Source organism: Gekko japonicus, unplaced genomic scaffold (assembly GCF_001447785.1).
Source record: "Gekko japonicus isolate JY-2015 unplaced genomic scaffold, Gekko_japonicus_V1.1 scaffold558, whole genome shotgun sequence".
NCBI lineage: Eukaryota > Metazoa > Chordata > Lepidosauria > Squamata > Gekkonidae > Gekko > Gekko japonicus.
The window spans coordinates 407,779-428,708 of NW_015170908.1; the positions used below are offsets into that span (position 1 = coordinate 407,779).

Genomic DNA, 20,930 nt, shown 5'->3' on the forward strand with positions numbered 1-20,930 from the left:
CAGGCCGCGGATCGGCGAAGGGCGGTGTTGTCCGCTCTGACCGGCAGTGGGGTCTCCAAGGACTCTGGTTTTGGGGGGGGGGGTTCCTCTTAAATCCTGCCCTGCAGGAAAGCCTCAGGGTGGAGTGCCCGGCTGTGGCCTCCTCCGCTCTCCAATAGGTAAAGGTTCCCTTGCTCGAAAGCCAGTCGAGTCCGACTCTAGGGTTGCGGTGCTCATCTTCTCCGTTTCCAAGCCGAAGAGCCAGCGCTGTCCGAAGACGTTTCCGTGGTCATGTGGCCGGCATGACTCAACACCAAGGCGCACCGAACGCTGTTACCTTCCCACCTAAGCGGTACCTATTCATCTACTTGCAATTTCTTGCTTTCGAACTGCTAGGTTGGCAGGAGTAGACTAGGCCAAAAGGTGGAAGTCCAACAGGTAGACTAGGCCAAAAGGTGGAAGTCCAGGCCACTGATCTGCTTTTTTTTTTAATTATTGGAGATGGAGGTGGTTGAACCTTAGGTAATTCGCCATCCATCCGAAGCAGTTGCCCGGCCACTGGCCCCCTTGAGCGCTGAGGGAAGAGTTTGGGTTCAGGAGTCGTCGTGGGGGAGTGGCCCCTGTCACGGTGGTAGAGTGGCTTGCTTTGCCTTTGGGAAGCACCGGGTTCGATTCCTCGTATTTCCAGTTATATGGACCAGGTAGTTGGCAATGTGAAGGCAGCCCTCTCAGAACCCTGGAGAAACACTGCCAGTTAGAGTAGATAGTACTGGCCTTGCTAGAGCTCTGGCCTCATTCAGTAAAAGGCGGCTTCCACAGGGTCTGCTTTCTGTTTTAGAGCTCAGTGTGGTGTACAAGACGCTCCTCCTTTTCCCGTTTCTTCTTCACAACAACCTTTTGAGGTATCTTGAGCCAAGAGAGAGCTGGTGACTGATCACATGGCGGAGTGAGGCTGTCTCAGATCCTAGCTTGAACTCTCTGGTCCCTAATTCCACACTGGCACCTCCATCCAGTTGTAGAGCTCAGTTTAGGTGCCCTTGGGCTGGTTGCTTGCTTATCAGTTAAGCAGGTTTGTTGTGAGGATTGAAGTGATCCTTGGAGGATGGGTGGGGGGAAAGGGAGAAAAACAACCTCTCTGTTTCAGCTCTCCATCTGCAATATGGGCATGATGGCAGTATCAACACTGACTTATCATTTAGCATTATAATGAACTGTATTGTGTTTTGAATGCTTGGATGCATGCATGGTTTTGTTTGTATTTTTAAAATCCTACTTTTCAGCTGAAACTGACTCCTGAAGTGGGCTTATGGGAATTAAAAAATACATATAACGTCTCTCCGGGATGGGGCTGTTAGAGGGAGCTGCCCTGAGATGTGGAAAAATGTCTGGAAGTGGAAACTGAATGAGAAGGAAAAGGATTCTCTGCTGAACTGGATCCAAACGTGGTGGTGGTTCCTTTCTGCTTCCTGAGGGCTTCATCAGCAGTTGGAAGCTGGAAGGAAATGCTTTATGTAGAAAGCTGTGTGGTGTAGTGATTGGAGTGGGGACAGGTTTGAATCCCTGAATCTGTAAAGGAGCTCACTGAGCGACCTGGGGCCAGCCACACACGCTTTTTGTGCCTAATCTCCCTGACAGGGTTCTTGTGAGGGTGAAATGTCAGAATGCAAGAACAATGTGTTCCACTTTGAGCTCCTTGGAGTAAGTTTGGGATAAAAATCAAATAGCGTAGTGACATCTTAATGTTGTGTTGTGACAGTCTGTAAGTGCAGATCTAAGTCCGGTGGGAGTCAACAACATATCTCTTAAAACCAAAAATGTTAAACATCCAATGCTTATGGTTGAAAACTCTTGTCAGACGAAAAAGAACTGGTATCCTGCCTCAGAGGATTAGAATTTGCGTATGCATTGTAATGAGTGAGAGCAGTGGTTTATCCAGTTCATGATAATGGAGAAGGGACTGAGCTACAAATTGGAAAGTCCCTCGTTCATATCTCACTTCTGCCATTAACATACTGGGCAAGCCTCTCTGTTTCAGCCGTCTCTTTAGAGCACTTATGTGATCTATTTTATAGGATTCTAGGGATTATAACAAGACAATTTATGTGAAGTGCTTTGAGTATAAATGCAAAATACTTATTATCTCTAGGATGATAGTAGGCACATTGTGGAACATGTTGAGAGGTACACATAGATGGACTGTGGAGAAAATACTTATCTTTGGGAGTAAGGGGATGTTGGTGGCCCTGTATTGAATGTGGTGTTCAGGTCCTCATTTGTTTGGAGGAATGAGTGTTTGAGCATGCCCAGAGTGTCTTATCCCCGCCATCTGCTTTCCACATCTGTGGGTGTGGTTTCTGGGTAGACTTGAGACAAGTGTTTTAAGCTTGTTGCACAAGTACCGGTATTCTGAAGACTTGTAAATGAGGGGTTTTTTTTGGGCAAAGTGGTTTGATAGCTTCTTTCCAACAGCTGCTGTGTTGTGAAGGCAAATACAGGAGCTGCAGCAGATTAGTTTTATCACCACGATAGCTCTAGTCATCTTCCCCTGTGTTTAGTGGGGAGTTCCCAGTCACTAGTTCTCACAGTTGTATTTTTGTAATCTAACTCCTGTGGCAGATGGTATGCTGTCATGGGCTGATGGGTTGTCCTTTGACTGCTTCTGGTATTAGGTTTGCTAGGAGTTAGATACGACTTCCTTACTGTGCAGCATACAGCAAATATGGAGTCCTTAGAAATTCTAGAAATTAAGCATCAAATGGTGACGTGGTACTGCTGCAGGATAAAACATGTCCATGATCAGTCTCAATATAATGATTTACTGCATGGTGTTTCCCTTGAGTAGGAACTGATGCCTTAATGAAACTCTGTATATTCCCTGTAAGTCATAAATCAACTCCTCTAAAGTGACTGGGGAAGTTAACATGGGCATTTGTTGTACATAGCAGTGGGTAGATGATAGATGGTATTCGGAAAATGTAAGTCATTATGATTAAATAGAATAGGGCAGCTGACATTTGAAGGACTTTCAGTGGTTTTACAAGATGGCTAAAGAGAGGGTATGATGCACTTCAGATTACATTATCCATTTATGGGACAGAACTCAAATATCTATTATTTATAATATAAGGCAAAGCTGTTTCCAGGTAGATTAGTGAAAAATAGTTTTAAGGCACTAGTGATCTTAAGCTTGCTCAGCAGTGTTCAATTCTGTTAATTATGTCGCTAGTACTGTTTAGAAGAAACGCTGAAAAACCCAAACTGTCTGCCTGCTTGGTTGTTGCTGCTGTTCACTGTTGCCTGGTTATGTTTCCGTGATTTATCTTTCTGGTTTTTGGAATAGATATGCCAGGGGAAGCAAGTATGTGTGGATAAAAGTAAGGTAACTTTTAAAAAGAATAAAAATTGTTGTAATACAGGTTTCTGTGTTTAATTTAAATTAGTGTCTTGGAACTGTGAGGTTTTAAAACAAAAACCTTGAGTTCAGTATTGCAATGCATAGAGGTACTTTTGAAAGTACACCTGTGGGAAAAATTGCATTTTGATTCCAAGCATTGTAAATATGGCATAAGAGGTCATATGTGCTTGGGTCCCATGGTGGGCAAGTGATAACTGGTTTTGGAGTCTTGTCCCCAAGAGATGCTGTCTCATAGTTTGACAAGATCATTGGCTGAATCTACTTGTTTGGTTGTGTACTCCCTTTTATGCCTTCTAACTACCTGAGCTCTACAGAATGCCTGACTTTCAATGTATAGTTGTCACCCAACCAGCCATTGGTTCTGGAAAGACCTGGAAGCTTGGTCTTCAAGTAAATGGTGCTGCTTAGAGCTTTTGCCAAGTATACACAAGGGGCAAATGCAAATCCGTTAATTTCACAGTTGCCAAGCAGAACAATACAGTACAAAAAATATGTGGGTGGTGGGAACAAAGGTTTTCTCTTAACCTCCTGTATTATATACATTGAGCTTTTAATATGTTTGAATGGTTTTAGCTAGCTGGGCATATGGATTTTGTTTTAGGGGAAATACCTGAATTACCAAATGGGAAACTATTGAAACCAGTAGCTTCAAAATCATTATTTGAATCAATTCACTGTGAAAAAGCATTAAAACCTACATCTTTTAGGCAGTGTTCCCTCTAAGCTGTGCACATTAGCGGCCGCTCATTAACACAGGAGGCCCCACTCAGCAGCAGTGTGGGAGCAGTGCAGGGTCTTGCACTGCCCATTGCCCATTTTAAGATTACAGCAGTTATATTCTGCTCAGGATGTGAACTGCTCTGCTCAGTAGGGGGAAAAATTGAGGGAACATTGCTTTTAGGCTGTTCTGGTGATGAGGGTTGGGACAATAGTTTGTTCCCTTTCTCAAACTGTACTTGAGAGTGTGGCAAACCCGACTGAGATTCTCATGCATTGGGAGTGTGGCTTGTTCTGCTACTATTTATTTATTGAAACACTGATACCTCAGTTTTCTTCGTGGTTGAAGGCGGCTTACAATAATAGATTTTTAAAATTCCAATTAAATCCAGATGGGCCTATCCGAGGTATTACAGCAGATACTGCAGAAAGACTTCCTTTGTGTCAGTAGGCTGTTCCATTGAGAAGCTGGGCTGTGAAAAGGCAAGCTAAAGGTGTACCTTTTGTTGCCTTGTTCTTCAGTGCTTTCCATCTGTACTTCCTTGTCAGTGTGTCTGGTAGAGGAAAGGGAAGCAAGTGCAGTGACTCAGGGAGTGACACTTGCATCAGTAGGAGGGGCTGTGATCTCATCAAATGGAGAACACCTATGCTGGTAAAGTAGGTCTTCTAGTTGAGGGAAATGGCTGCCTATTATACAGGAGTACTTAAGGATGGGTTGAGCATGTTGGAAGCGGGGTGGGAAATGCATATATGTAGCTTGCAAATAAGTTTCAGTTTCAGAAAAAAATTAACCTTTCCCCACAGACTTGCATGCCTGGTCTATATTGTTCTCAGTTTCCAGTTATGAAACTGATTAAAGGCAGCTTAGTAAAATTAGAAGTTGGACTTAAGTCTATATTTAATTTAACCTAGACTCCCTGGCATAAAGCATCCCTTCAGTTGATTGGTTCTTTAGTGTGCTTGTAACAATGGTGTTTCAAGTTTGAAAAATCTTAATTAACTTATAGAATTCATTGTTTAGGTTTTCAACTCAGCTAGGATACGATTACTACGTTTCAGTGACTGCTTGCAAAACAGGAAGGAAAGTGCTTGTGGTTAAAAGCCAACCCCAGCTATTGTGCAGGATATGTTGGTAGAAGGTCCCAAACTTAGCAAGAATATACAGTTCAATGCGTTCTACAAATTTTTGAATTTCTGATTAGGTAAACTTTGTTGTGTGTAGATATGTGTACCGTATTACCGTTCCATGTACAGTAATTGTGTAAAATGGAGGTACATCATTGATATTCTTCTGTGGCTAAGTGTTCCTAAGACAAAGAAGCATTTAGCTATTAATATATGCTTTATCATATTGTAGTGTCTTTTTAGTAATGCATCATTCATCAAGAAAACCCCATGTATTTGCAAGAAACCTTTCTGTGTGCCTAATTGACTATGGAAAAAAGCTATAACATGTATTTGTGACCCAGAAATCTCTGCAGTACACTGGGGTTCCTTGTCAGATATAAGGACAAGGAGAGGGCTCTGTTTTCAGGTCTGTAGGTCTCTTCTTCCTGCCATCTTTATTTTGGGGATGAAGTTAAATTCCTGGCAGTTGAAGCAGTTGCTAGGGAATAGTTCCTGAGTGCTTCTACAAAAGATTTGGCAATACTGTGTTTTGTGCTAGTAAGATCGAAACATCAGATTTCTTTTCCTTTCTATAGATTTATCTTGGACGTGATACAATAGCAGATTTCAGCTATGCAGACAATTAAGTGTGTAGTTGTTGGAGATGGTGCTGTTGGTAAAACATGTCTTCTAATTTCCTACACAACAAACAAATTCCCATCGGAATATGTACCAACGGTAAGTAAAGGTTGAGACTTCTCTGTTTTTCTGTTTAATTTGTAGGAGGAGGAGTTAGCATTTTGTTTATTAAGTAATATACTTGCATTGATCCAGCAATCCATGGACATAGCAGTGCACATCTTTCCCTTCTTTTATCTCCCTCCAACAGTCCTTTCTGACCAGGCAAGTTTGAAAGTCTCAGGACCTTCATGGACTAATAACACAGGGAGAGGGGGGGCTGTGTTGAGGAGATGAAATCATACTTTTCCTGACATTAGGTAGTTAGGAAGACTTTCCTCACTTCTTCCTCCTCAGCACAGCTCTTTAAGTGGTTGTAGTATCCCAGTAGTCATGTATGGCTGCGAGAGTTGGACTATAAGGAAGGCTGAGCGCCGAAGAATAGATTCTTTTGAACTATGGTGCTGGAGAAGACTCTTGAGAGTCCCTTGGACTGCAAGAAGAACAAATCAGTCAATCCTAAAAGAAATCACCCCTGACTGTTCCCTGGAGGGCCAGATACTGAAGCTGAAGCTCAAATACTTTGGCCACCAAATGAGAAGGGAGCACTCACTGGAGAAGACCCTGATGCTGGGAAAGATTGAAGGTCAAAGAAGACGGGGACGGCAAAGGATGAGATGGTTAGACAGTGTCATCGATGCAACGAACATGAAGTTGAGCGAACTTCAGAGGACGGCGGAAGACTGGAAGGCCTGGCGGGAGCTGGTCCATGGGGTCGCGAAGAGTCGGACTTGACTGTGCGACTGAACAACAAAAAAGTATCCCTTCTTGGAGTGCCCCCCCTCGGTGCCCATTTAGTAAAAGTATAGCTTTGCTGTTACGTCACAGCATGCAGCCCATTTGCTAGTCCTTGGGTAAACACATAGGTATGTATCCTTTCTTAGACTGGTTGAACTTCCTTCAGCCTAAGGAGCTTCCCTCCAACATAAGTGGCCCTGTCTTCAGTGGAAAAGCCACTTAAGTTGGAGGAAGGCTTCACACTTTGCCCAGTGGAGTAGAAGGATACATGCTGGCATGTGTGTTGATTACCTAATGCCAGCACAAACTTTCCTTACAGTAGTAATCTGTCTTGCTTTTCATAAGACTCCCATGATTGACTTGCACCTTTACTTTAATGTTGCTACGTTTAGCCATGATGGATGGACAAATCAGCCCAAGTCCTCACCTTTGTTTAGCTATTGCTTTGGTCATATCTGTCTTGTGTTTCATTTTTGAAAAGGGGCTTTGTGCCTCAAGTTCTTCCTTGCCTTTTTCCCTTCTAGGTATTTGATAACTATGCTGTAACGGTGATGATTGGTGGCGAGCCATATACTTTAGGCCTGTTTGATACTGCCGGTAGGTTTTTATTTTTATGCTAATTTAGCCTTGGAGGAGGCTGTGAGTTGTGTTATTGGATGTTTATCTAAATTTATAGCCGGGGTGTCAAACATAATGTTTGCGGGCCGGAAACGGCCCGTCCAGGGCTCATATGTGGCCTGCGAGCAACTAGCGCAAGGGAGGGAACAGGAGACTGTTTGGGGGGGGGGAGTGGGCAGAGCTGCTCTGTTTGTGGCTTCAGCATGGCGGAACAACCTCATCTGCAGCAGTCAATCAGCGTGGGTGCATCTGGCCAGTGCTGCACTGCTGGCTCTCCAGTCTGCCCATACAGGTTTTCCTCTGCACTTCCCCCAGCCCATGAGGCCTTGCAGTGAGGATACACCAACTTGGAGCTTACCAGTGATACAGTTTTTATATCTGGTACCTGGCATTACATTTTATGGCACACATGGCCTGGCCTGACAAAGTGACATTCATGTCAGATCCGGCCCTCGCAACAAACGAGTTCGACACCTCTGGTTTATAGTGATAACAACCTGCCTGTTAATTAGAAAAACCCTTTAAAACCAAACTCCCTGCTGTTATTCTTTGTATGGTAATGCAGGATTTGACCACAGCGTCACAGGCAGTATTATCCAGTTCCAGCCACCATTTGGTGAGCTTCTCTGTAGTTGGTCCATGACTCCGAGCCTGTTCCCTTTTGTGAGCATGTGAAGGCAATTGATGATACAAGAGTAAGACACATGTTCTCTACTATGGGAAGTGTAAAAAATGAGCATCGGAAGCATTTTTGTGTGGGAATGCAGATGATGTGGGGTAAGAACATAAGAACATAAGAGATGCCAATGATGGATTAGGCCAAAGGCCCATCCAGTCCAACACTCTGTATCACACAGTGGCCAGAAATACCAGTGCCATCAGGAGGTTCACCAGTGGGGCCAGGACATTAGAAGCCCTCCCACTGTTGACCCCACCAAGCACCAAGAAGACAGAGCATCACTTGCCCCAGAGCCCCTATCTATACCTTGTGGCTAATGTGGTAGAAGAATAATGGGCCAATACAGAGAAGTTAGTGAAAGGGCAGAGATATCAGTGTTACAGGAAGAGTAGTGTGTTCAGCATGCAGACATTTCTTAACTTTCTGTGACTGAAGTGTTAAGACAGTGTAGCATCCCATTGGCTGCACACACAGCACTCTTTCTTCTTGCTTTTAGCCAGCGGAGAAATGGCTATCTGTGCAGCTTTCATTCTGCTTTGTAGTATTACTGAGTTGGAAAATGAAGGATGGGGCAAATTCATGCTGCTAGTTCTTGCTTTAACAACCAGGACAGGCATCTGGAAGTAGCTTGTGGTAGCTCGCATGGCTAACCTGCTGTGGCAGACAGACTGGAGGGACAGGTGGAACTGTGATTTACTGTGTGCTGCTCAGCAGGGAGCAATTGTTACTTGTCACAATGATTGGCAAGTTGCATGGCAGCATTTCTTTTAAAGTAAGCAAGTATCTGCGGAGTAAGTGGGCGATTGCTTCTCATTTGGGTCTCTGACATTGGCCAAGTAAGGCTCTTACTACCTGTAAAATTGGTACATTAGTAGTGTTCTTGTGTTGCTAGTTCCAGTGGGTGGCTGCAATTCTTCCATGGTTTGGTCTCCACTTTTGATTTTGGTTTGGCTGGGAAGAAGCTATCTTCTTTGTCTGTTTGCAGAAGTGTTTTATGTTCGCATAGATGCTTCAATACTGGTGACTAATATATATATATATTTAATTATAATAGGGCAGGAAGATTATGACAGATTACGGCCCCTCAGCTACCCACAGACAGATGTGTTTCTGGTCTGTTTCTCAGTGGTCTCGCCGTCTTCATTTGAAAATGTGAAAGAAAAGGTGAGTGTGAGGCATCCCTCCGCCCCCCGAAACCCATGCTGACATCTGTCTGTAAGGCTTTGTGAAATATCATGTGATACTTGACCACATTAAGTTTGTGTGTCATGACTGGTGATATTTATCTTTTCTCTTTTTAGTGGGTACCTGAAATCACTCACCATTGTCCAAAGACTCCTTTTTTGCTTGTTGGGACCCAAATTGATCTCAGAGATGACCCTTCAACAATTGAGAAACTTGCCAAGAATAAGCAGAAGCCTATTACTCCTGAGACTGCTGAAAAGCTGGCACGGGACTTGAAGGCTGTCAAATACGTGGAATGCTCTGCACTCACACAGGTAAGCCTGCTTGCTGTGGTCCTCTGGACTGCCTTCTCTTCTTTCCTCAGCCGCGGGAAATCGGCATCTTGAATTGGAAGGTGAGTTTTTCTTAGTTGGCATTCATCCTGTTGACTAAAAACGTGAAGCCTTATGGAAAGAGTTTCATTAGCTCTGGGAAGTTAAGGCTCTTCAGCGTCTTGAACATTTATCAGGCCTAACAGATTTTGTTCCAGGCGCAGGCTTATCACCAAGCAAGTGTGGTGAACAAGGTTTCCACAAGACAAGTCATGTCTTTAATTTAAAAAAGCCAAATTAAAACACTAGCTAGAAATAAAGTGGATGTCTCAAGGTCACGGGGTATTCTATCGAGGTCCTAGAGTTTGTGTTAATAACTTCAGTGTAGACACATTAGTTATTTGAAACAAGTATGTGTGTGTGTGTGTTGGGGGGGAGTGGTACATTGCACAGAACAATGTCATTGTTTTATTTCAGCAGGGGCTATGCCAAGACATAACTCATGGGGCCTTCATTGAAGGAGACAAAATTAGTACTGTTCCTAACCCAATTTAAAATGTATAACAGCAGACCCAGTAGTTGGAAGTAGCCAACATGTAAAGGTGTAAACTTAATTGAAATATTAGTGACAATATGGAACCTGGATGGTGGCTTATGTTGGATTAGTGTTGTCAGGTGTAATTGCAGTAGTTATCTACCCAAAAGTTATGGAACGTAGTTAGAAATAGGCATCACCTTTAGATATTTGTGATTAAGCAATGCATAGTACCTTTTATAGGTCATAATTTTATTTTGGCCAACATCTGGAGGAGCAGAGACTGACATATAGATAAGGCTGTAGAACTAATTGTAGGCATTCTGTGGAGCATTACTGGTAGTCCATAGAACTTTGATGCTACTAGCAATAGTGGGATATATTTCTGGTTAATGGTGTGTGACAGAATTGGGGTTTGACATCAGTTGCATCATAACTTGGTGAGAAGTAGCCCCCTTGTGCACTCATTTGTTTTTGGGGGAGGCGTTTCCCTTGCTTGAAATCTTGGCTGATCTACGTTGACATGAATTTTGTCCGTAATGCTTTGAATAAGGAAACCTCTTTGCCTGCCCTTGTGATTTATAAGAGGTATGTTAGCGCTGTAGAAAGCTAAATACAGTGTAAGGGCTGGGGATTCTCAAGCTCAAATTTCAGTGCATATAGCACTGCATATTTAACTTTTTAAAGTTGTGATTGCAAGGAAAGCCTCATGGGCTATATTCCTTGATAACTGCAGAGTGGTGGCTGCGTTAGTCTGTTGTAGCAAAACAGAAGTCCGTTGGGACCTTAAAAGACTTAGCAGTTATGTCAGCATGAGCTTTTGCGAGTCAGAGCTCACATAGCATCTGAAGAAGTGAGCACTGATTCTGAAAAAGTCATCCTGACATAAATGTCAGTCTTTAAGGTGCTATGGGACTTTGAGCCCATTGATGACTTTCCCTTGCCTGACTTCTCTTGCCTGTAATTTTTTTGGCTAACAGCGTAATGATACGCTGTATTGCATTGAGAAAGCTGTAATGTTAAAATTGGTATTCGCTCTTTAAACGTTAACTGTATTATTGGGAAGACTGTTTGTTTGTTTTTGACATAAATCCCTTCCCCTGCCATAGCTTACTTTATTTTGGTTTCTGTGGGGTAGGATAAGTGTTTCAAAGAGCACAGTGAGGTACGGCAAAGGAAAGTACAAGCTGTTGCACTCCGTGCCCTTAGGGGAAAAAAGACACCTCCCCCATCTTGCTCTCTGCTCCATATGTAAACTGGTACTTACTGTGAGTTAGGCAGTCCATGGACATTTATTGAGTTCTAGCTTGGCCCTAAATGATTTTAATTAAATCTGTTAGTAAACTGATTTCTACAGAAATTCACCTGTAACAGATACCTCTTTAAAATATAAATATTCACAGACTTAAAATCTGAATCTAATTGCGTATGAAATTAAGTTGCAAATAAAACAAATGTTGTAGTAGACAAGAGTATATAACTTGGACAAGAAAACTTGCACTCACAATAGAAGCAGGTTTTTTTTAGAAACTGAGCTGAACTTAAAACAGTGAAAATACTGAACTTTTCAGTAATCTATTAGACATAGCACATTAATTGTAGACAAAAATGCTTTTAAACAATAGAAGTCTTTGAAAATGTACTCTTAAGACAAAGGAATTATCAAATCCTATAGTCTTTTCATAAACATATTTGTACTACATGTTTTTAATAAACCCTGTGTCCAAACGTTTTTCACTAGACTCAAAAACTATTTCTCAGCAGTTTTTACAGTGTCCCATAGTCACCAGGCCATCGTACCTCTAATCCAAGACTGGCATATAATTAGAACAGGCTTTACTATCCAATCCCTGTCTACAAGACAACTCATTTTCTATCTTGTCAGGACAATCAGGAGAGACCATCCTGTAGACAATCTTATATGTTTATTTCATGCCATCTACCTGCCGGTGTTCAGTTCTCAAGTTAGCAATGTTTAACTCTGGCAAAGTTGCTACGGGAGAGGCGCGGATGGTGGACGGATTATCCGGGCGCGATCACACCCCAACATCTGAGAAGTGGAGCACACCCGTGGCTTACTGCTAACAATGCGAGTTAAAAAACTAGTACCTCCAAGGTACTAGTAAATGTTTGCCATGGGCTGCCTCCAGACCCCTGTGGTGTGATCGTGCCGGCGCGCGGCATTCCCCTCCGGTCCCTCGTTTACCCGCTGGTGCTGAGGGAAGGACCGGTGGTGTGCTGCTGGCGAGTCTGATCGCGCATCAAACTGCACCGGGGCAATTAGCCATGCCTTCCCCCGCAATAACCGGCCCGTGTGACCGCGGGGCCTCTATATACCAAACACTATGAACATGAAACTTTGTATTGTATGTCAAGCTGCACTAGTTTTCTATTAAATAAGCCTAGGATCAAATTAGGAGATAGGTATTAAAATCAATTAAAATGTGCCTGAAATAAATAGTATAAATATTTCAGGTTTAAATCAACACATTTTTCATGGGTATAGCAGTTAGGGGCTCCCTTCGGTGGAGAAACAATTCCAAATAAATTGAGAAATGATTTCAATTAGTGATTTAAACAGTATTTTCTGTATGTGATTTATATTTTGGTTTAAGCTGATCTCTTTTTTAAAAACAATTTGATTGAAAAGTCAAATGAAGAACAGCAAATGCAATAGCATAAATGCATCACAGAGTACATGAGTGGTTAATCATAACTGTAAATCACAGTCCAGGTAATTTACATCAGAAAGCATGGATTACAGGGAGAGAAAAAACCAGGGAGGAAAAAAAACCAGCAAGAAATTGTCTACAACATGTGAGGAAAACTATACTTAGGCCTGTGTCGTAGAGCTGCATCAGAGAGAGTAGCCCTAGTCGGTGAGTGGAAAGAAGGGTTAAAAAGGGGAAAGTTAGGAACAGAGCATTCTAAATTGGAGCGAGTTGTGAGGAATAGTTTCACGTGATGAAATATAATCTATGAATGGGAACCATTTTGCAGAGAAGAGAAGCTGATCTCTCTTTTTTAAAAAATATATTTATTGGATTTTTATGCATAATGACAGACACCCTTCACCACCCCAACACAAAAACCAAAGTGAGACATACACAGACACTATAACTATTTCCTCAACTCATCACAGTGGTCAAAAATATGAATTCTCACTATTCCAATACTAACCAACTAAAATTTCACATTACGTAGCTCGAGTTCCTCCTAAATTCATCTAACCAAGTAGTTATAAGCTTCCATATATATTTTACTACTACTATTACTCAGTCTTCCTATTCATAAGACATTATAAGTAATTAAAAAATCACAGACTAATTTTCTGTTTGGTTCACTTATAAATCAATGAATAAAGTTCATTCTAATTTCAGAGGGGTATAAACATTCAATTAAAATATTCAAATATCAATCACCTACAATATCTGACTTACTCATTATAACAAAACAAGTAGAATAGCATATCTTAAACAGTACAAATCCCATTAATACTTCTATTATATTACTACTAAAAATTACCTCCCTAACAATAATTCCCCATCTCAATTAATTTACCAATAATAAAAAATATAAACAAAATTTAATATATCTGAAATTACATTTTCACCATCATCCACTTCTTTCTTACAGATACCTATATATAAATGTTACCTACATCTCAATATCAAGCTCAGGTTTGCCCCTGAAAGCTATATCCTTTTGACTTCTCTTTCTCCATACCATATACCCACCTACAAAGGAGTAGAAAAGAGGAAGAAAATTATTAAGAAGAAAGGAGTGAAGAAAGAAGGAGAGAGAGAGAGAGAAATCCAAAAAGAAATAAGACACCCCCCCGAAAATATTTTTTAACGTATCAACAATGTAGAACTTATTTGCATGTAACTAGTAAAAAGCTTCTCATTACCATAACACCATATTTCATTTCCTTTTTACATCAGTCATTTATATCAAACAAGCAAATTACATTGGGCATAACTCTTTGTATCTTTTTCTTCCCCCATCCCTCCATAGCCTCTTTCCTCTTTTCATTCTCTTCTAGATGTCGTAAATCCTTGTATTCCTGTTGTTCAATTTCCAACTTGACTTTTCCATGTTCCCTTAAGACAAGCTTTAGTCTTTTAAACACCTTACGCTTCTTTACTCCTTTCCCCAATTTTTTTCCTCTGTTGGTTTCTTCTTTTTTCTCTGAAAAGGCTTTACCAGAGGTTTTTTTTGTCACTCCTGGTTCCAGTTTTTTTTGTTCCTCCAAAAAGCTGTTAGAAATATCATCCTCCTGAGTCTCATCCTTTGTGAGCAAAGGCTGAGTAACAGGTAACTCTCTCTCCTGGTTAAGTTCCTGGACTTCTTCCAGCCTCTACGTTGATTATAATTGGTCTTTATTATCTTTCACCTCCAGAAACAGAGACTGGTGTCTCCTCAATACATTCTCACATGCTGATTTAAATGCTTTCCCCACTTCTATCAAAATTTTCCGAAGTTTTTCTACAGTCAAATCACCAACTTTTATATCCTGGTCTTTCTCCTCGTTAAGATCCAGCGACTCCATTTTTTCATTCCAACATTTCAACATGCATAAACTTTAAATAAGCACATTCATAGGTTTTCCCATGGTCTTTGCTTTTTAACTTTCTTTTAATACGCTATACACCCAGCTCTTGAGAAATACCAATTCTTTCAACAGAAATAGTAATAGTAACTGTCTCTTACCCCCTATCCAGCTTCATCACTTTCTGTTCCCAAATATATTTTGCGGCCGTTGCTTTTTCTTCAAAAGGGGAATATCCACGGGGGTTATAATCGTCAATCTTTCTTCGTTTCAACTTAAGTCTACATAGAATAAACTCTTCACTGTGATGTGTCAAATCTAATTCAAAAGTAAATATTTTAAAAACGGCTGGCCGCTGTTATGCAGGAACATGGCGACCATGTCCCTGCTCTTCAAACGCTCCCGCTTCGAGGCAAAGCCTGTTTCACCCCCGTCCTTGCCGAAGATGGGGGGGGGGCTGGAAAAAGCCTCCTGCCACTTGGTCTCCCTCCAGGAAACCAAGCGGAGCCCACCTGGAACCCAGGTGGGGCTCCAAAAAGAACGTAAGAGAATTGGGCGGCTCGGGAGCTCCCGGGAGCCGCCCGTCACAGCGCCGTACCGGAGCCGAGAAGCTGATCTCTTTTGATAAAGAGAAGTTTCTGAAATTTGCTTCAAATGCCAGTTTTTCTAGAAAAATAGCTGCTTTCTTTGACTGGTTATCAATTATCATAGGGCACAGCTTTAAAACTTGCATGTGAGATTGGTTGAAGTTAACAAAAAATGTAAGGATAGTCTTTTGTAGGTGCAAAAAATAGCTGCTTTCTTTGACTGGTTATCAATTATCATAGGGCACAGCTTTAAAATTTGCATGTGAGATTGGTTGAAGTTAACAAAAAATGTAAGGATCGCCTTTTGTAGGTGCAGATGGTGAATGCAAGATGTGTATTTACAGATTCTGTTTCCAGCAGTGCAGTCCTAAACCCTTATACCCTTCTTAGTCCATTGGCTTCAGTTGCACTGTAAATTTCTGTCTGTTCTGGCATCTGCATATGGAAACAGTAGATTTAGGCAAGTCCAGTCCATGCTTTCAGTTTCTGTTGTAAGCATCATGATTGGTTTATGGCAGTCAAAATTACCATTTCTTTTCCGGGAAATCCTCCTTTCATTGCAGACTAGTGCTGTGTATGCTGATGTGACTGTTGTGGTCTGAAGCATGTGTGGTTCCATGAAGTTGCCGTTTCTTGATTTTTCCCTTGTCTGGCTTTCTTGACTTGGTATAATTTTGTAGTATTTGAGAGTAGATAGTGCTTACCATTTAATAGAGGGTATGCTGACATTAGCAGTAGATTGCAAGTAATTCTTGCTTTCCTAGACTTGGAAAATATAGAATGATGGTGGAGATTTAAAAATGTTCATCACAGTACTGAAAAAATATTATGTATATAATTTAAGTTGGTAGTTCCTGTACTTCTAATAGGGAAATTCACAGTTGACACCAAGAATTTCCTTGATGATGAATTACTGAACCATCTTACCAGTCCTTCCAATAGCATGTTGACAGCTTTTGTAAGAATTCTCAGATTGGACACAAGAAGAGGGGAGCATGCTTTGCCGCTCTTGAGCAGCAAAGTGACATTGAAGAGTGGCAGACAAAGGGAAATCTTGGAGTTGAGCTACCCTGCGCTGTGTTGCCCTGGCTATAACCCATCTTTATCTGTGGTGACATTGTCATGAAATCCCAGATGTTATGATCAGCAGCAAGTTTTGCCTGTGTAGGCTGCTGAAATTGGCCCTGTTGACTGCTAGCAAGGTACCTCTCATTGCCACTGTTATCAGAATAATGGACTGTAGCTGTTACTGGCATGATGTAGGAATATATCCTAATCTTTTGCAAAAATGCATTGTCTTTTTTATCTAGTGAGTTGCTTTTTCAACAACTGATGCATTTTTATTTTGAGGATAACTTGCATTGATCTTTACTTCCCCTTGCTGGGGGTTGAGATTAATATCTAAAAAAAGATACAGCTAATGCTGTATGGGTCACTTGAAGAATAAACAAGAGTATTATGTGTCATTTTGAGCAAAGGGTGCATTTTTTAATCTCCTAAAAAAAGGAACCTCCTACTCCATGCGAAGATGCTTGTGGTAATATACTTAGCACATAGGAAATATCTTTTTATTCTAGTGGCCTTCTTGCTACTTCCTTGCTGTGCTTGTCTGTTTCCTTTTCCCCTCGAAGATCTACTTTTTAACAAAGTAAATCTGCTTCACTTACCACCTTTATCCTGAATGCTCTTTGTATCTGCTTGTGTCTCTCTCTAATCCTCTAACCTAGCTACTATTTTTTCTCCTCCCCTCTGTCTTATAGAGAGGTCTGAAGAATGTGTTTGATGAGGCTATCCTAGCTGCTCTCGAGCCTCCGGAAACTCAACCCAAACGGAAATGCTGTATATTTTAAACAGTTTCCTCTTTTTCCTTTCTTGTTGCTGCTTCCTCTGTCCTGCTGCTGTAGAAAGCTGGTTGCAAAACAAATAAAACCATCCTGACTGAAAGAAGCTGTGTCTTTACTTAATGTCTTAGAGCAAACTCTGTATTAGCTTTTTGGATTGGAAACCGTTTATACAACTTGTTATGACTGTGGAACATGATCTGGACTCGCTTAAACCTTTTGCTTCTTGGGTTGATGGATCTTTTATAGCTTTTTGGTTTAGGGTGTTGGTTAAGGGGTTGAGGGTGTCACTAAAAGTAACACTTGAGAGGAATAATCAAACTGGTAAGGTTTTTTGATAGCCAAATGGGAAAGTAATGTGCAATTTTCCCCCCTATTGTGACTCTGTTAACTGTATTTGCATGATGATTGTACCTGACATGGTGACCTGCAAGTGATGCTGAAATGGTGAAGGAATCTCTGGTTTTCCTCTGTGCAGTGGGGCTTGCTGTTGCTTTGGCTGTTTGTGTTGTAGTGGAATATTTGTTGGTCTTCAGGGGCGGCGGTTGGGGATTCAGTGTATCTGCTACTGCTTGACAGATGTCAAACTTCTGTTTTCAATGACATGGTAGCCCACATTTTTAATCACTCAGAGCTTGCAACTGTAAAATGTAAAGTTTTCTTTAAGAAAAAAAGTCATACATTTTGACTTTTGCTGTCTGAAGGAAGGAAAAAAAAGAAACAATTGTAGTTACCTTAAATTTCAAAATTAAAATTAGTTGTTTGTATAAATGCCTGATGAAGCATTATTCCTGTTTGCATTCATTTTGCTTCACTTCAACATTTATGCATTATATAGTACCTACCTATGCCTTTTTCATTATTGGACTCTGGTTCCATTCACTGCTTGAAATCCTACTGTGCTGCTTCACGAACCTGTGGGTACATGACAGGAGCTTGACCGAATGACGCCAAAGGGTTCTCCATTCTTGCTTGCTTGCTGATCCAACCTGGATGTCGCTTGTCCTCTGACCTGGAATCATTTCTTCTCCCATTTTGAACTCTGGGCATTCTGCATTGCCATTAGCATGTAAAATGTTATGTCAGTCTTAACACTCTTCCGTTGGTGAGAGGACTGCTTCAGCACACGTGCTCTTATCTCTTGAAATACACAGGCCTGGTTGAAAGTCTTGATGGCTTTAAATAATCGGGTGGTTTGCTTTTAAAGCAGCCAGTAAACACAGCAACACGGTCCAGGCTATGAAACATCCAGAACACTCAGAAAGGAATATTGCTTCACTGCAGAATCCTATTCTTCACTACTCAGTTTTGCCTTTGTGGGTTTTTACATGGTTTGCATTTAATAACCCAGAAAATGAGACAGCCCCTCTCTCTTTGCCCCTTTTCAGAAAGGCCTAAAGAATGTATTTGACGAGGCGATATTGGCTGCCCTGGAGCCCCCGGAGCCGAAGAAGAGCCGCAGGTGTGTGCTGCTATGAACATCCCTTCACGGCCCCTTCTGCAAAGCTGGTGTTGATGTCATACTAAAAGCAATGTTGAAATCAAATTAAAGATTCAGATTTTCCAATTGGTTTTTTTTTTTTTTTTGCAATAATGACAAATGCCGTGCACCCTGTTCCCATACCCTCCCTGTGTGAGATGGAAATGTTAGTGCTCTTCTCCAGTGCCCTTCGGGTAGACTAATTTTTTTAAAGAAATAATGTATTTCAACAAACACTGATCAGTACTAGTCTTTTTGTTTACTGTTTAAACTTTTGTTTTTAAAATTCAGGCATGCTTGTGGTGATCCCCCCCCCCTTCTCTCTTAAGACTAATTCTAGGCTCTGGCCGTTAGGCTCTTATCCCATCAAGCGAGACTGGTACAACTTGGATTCTGTGGCCAGCTTGCAGTCTGGGGGGTTGAGCGTGTTTCAGTCCTTGGATCGTTTTCTGAAAGCTAAAGCGTCCCCAACTGGTGCTCTTTTTGAAGAGGGGTGTATTACATCCTTCTAATCTGCATCTCCTCTACAGTTGCCTTGGATCTGTTTCCCTTTATTTTCTCTGAGCAGGTCAGAAACTCCGATCTTGCCCTTTAAGACATAAAGTGTAAATGAGCCCTTTGCTCATGAATTCAGCCAAAAGCTTTTGTGTGTGTTTTTTTAAAAAGCCCAACTTTGCCAATTGCTCACTTTTGTGGTTAGTTTTCAAAACTTGACATCGTTAGGCGTTAATGAAGAGGGGAGAATTTCATCTTTTTAAACAAATCCAACAGACTGAGTTGACTTAACAAGCCCCTTTTGGTAAGCCCAGGCTTCTTATTCTCAGCAGCAGAACTGCTGTGTTGAAACCCACCTACACGGCTGTTGCGTGCTGCAGTGGTGGTTTGAAGCTAACAAGCTGCCCGTGACTCCAGAGGGTTCAGCATTAACCTTGGATGGAGGGGGAGGGGTATGAGACATGCCTCATCAGGAAAAACCGTGGAGGGGAAGGATGGTCAATCTGGCACCTTGGGGACCAGTTGAGGAAGTACGCTAAAAGTGCATTGTGCATCAGTAGCTCTGGATGCCCAGATGGTTGTTCAGTATAATAGATATCATATGAGGGTCTCTTGACTCCAATGTTAATAAGGATCTTACCAGAACTATACTCCGTCTTAATACTTCTCAATCTTCCCAGACTCTAATTCTTGTAGACTCGTTAGTGTTGAACTGATGCTTTTTCCATGTCTAAGTTCTTTGTATATGCATTTTTTTTTCAGATGTATTAAACATAAAGTATCTTCACAAGCCTGGCTGAGCATAATTTATTTCCCTTGTCCTAACCCATGCCTTAGTTTGCATATCTTGGAAAATACCAGCATTTGCCTACTCTTCGAATCTCGCCTTGAGATAGGAGGGATTCACCACCCTATTATAACAGCCAGTTGGACTACTGTACTCCTTTTCCTTGCTGAGTACTTTTTTGGCCAGCTTATTCATACTCTGAAATTAATCACTCCAAAATCTCTCAAATTAATTGGTACCAATATGCTAAAGAGAAGATCTCCTCTTCTCCTCAAACTTAGGGCTTGAGGGAGTTCACATTCCATAATGCTTCTGCTTGAGACAAATTTATTCGGTTTTCTGGGTTGGATGTCAGGAGACCAAATGTGGCATTCTCCTTCCAAAAAATGAAGTTTGGTTTCTCATAATGTTTATTAAACAAAATCTTTTTAGGATTCTCAGTAATTACCTCTAGCACTCTGCGCTGGTATAACTTGTCAAGGTTTAGTTGAGATATCTTATAAAGAAAATTCTACAGCAATAGTTCCTCAGGAATGAGTCACAAATAGAACAATAGTAGTCTTCTGGCTCTTGTTTCTTGCCACTTACTTTACTTGAGCCCTTTCTGAGACTGATTAGTTGCTCTGTCTGTCTTCATCTCCACACACCCGTGTTGCAGGGTGGCCAAACATAGGCATATATGATTCAGCTGCCTGTGGGCCAATCATCTTCTGGATGCGTAGGGCCGGCAGTGTGTTTTTAAGCCAAGTATGTCCTAACAGGAACTCCGATCAGCTTGAAGTTCTGCAGTTGTCTATTCTGCCGTGAGAAATCCCAGTTTGGTAGCTTGAAAGCAACTGATGTATAAGTAGAACACATCAATGAAGTTACTAGCAGACTATAAGATCCATACTTTTTCTAAATTTGAGAGGTGCTTATGATGACATGGAAATTGTGATAAAGGCATGCTCTCCAGGATTTCATCACATTCACTCATCACTGGATGTCCTACCCCTTAACTGTTCTTTGTAGAAATATCTACCTGGTTAGGTTTTTATTAAAGAAGTATCTGTCAAACCCTGTGTCTGCCCTGCAAGCCTGTAGATAGGAATGTCTGTTCCTGAAATAACCATGTGGGACTCACTGATGTGGAGAGTGTCCTTGGCTTCCCAGTTCCTCTGTACATG

At 41.5% G+C, this 20,930-nt stretch overlaps 1 protein-coding gene across 3 annotated transcripts in view; it reads left to right on the plus strand.

The window, feature by feature from the left end:
- CDC42 (cell division cycle 42) overlaps nucleotides 1–19,767 on the plus strand; it is a 20,384-nt gene extending 617 nt beyond the window's left edge. Inside the window, exons 2-6 of one of the 3 annotated variants that reach the window (XM_015418675.1) lie at nucleotides 5,815–5,956; nucleotides 7,219–7,291; nucleotides 9,046–9,155; nucleotides 9,293–9,490; nucleotides 16,922–17,079. In XM_015418675.1, coding sequence (XP_015274161.1) covers nucleotides 5,852–5,956; nucleotides 7,219–7,291; nucleotides 9,046–9,155; nucleotides 9,293–9,490; nucleotides 16,922–17,011 — 576 coding nt within the window. In that variant the 5' untranslated portion in view covers nucleotides 5,815–5,851 and the 3' untranslated portion in view covers nucleotides 17,012–17,079. Of the gene's footprint in view, nucleotides 1–5,814; nucleotides 5,957–7,218; nucleotides 7,292–9,045; nucleotides 9,156–9,292; nucleotides 9,491–16,921; nucleotides 17,080–18,390 lie in introns of those variants that run through there. The other 2 variants (XM_015418673.1, XM_015418674.1) reach the window with 2 other exon arrangements.
- The last annotated feature ends 1,163 nt before the right edge of the window (nucleotides 19,768–20,930 follow it).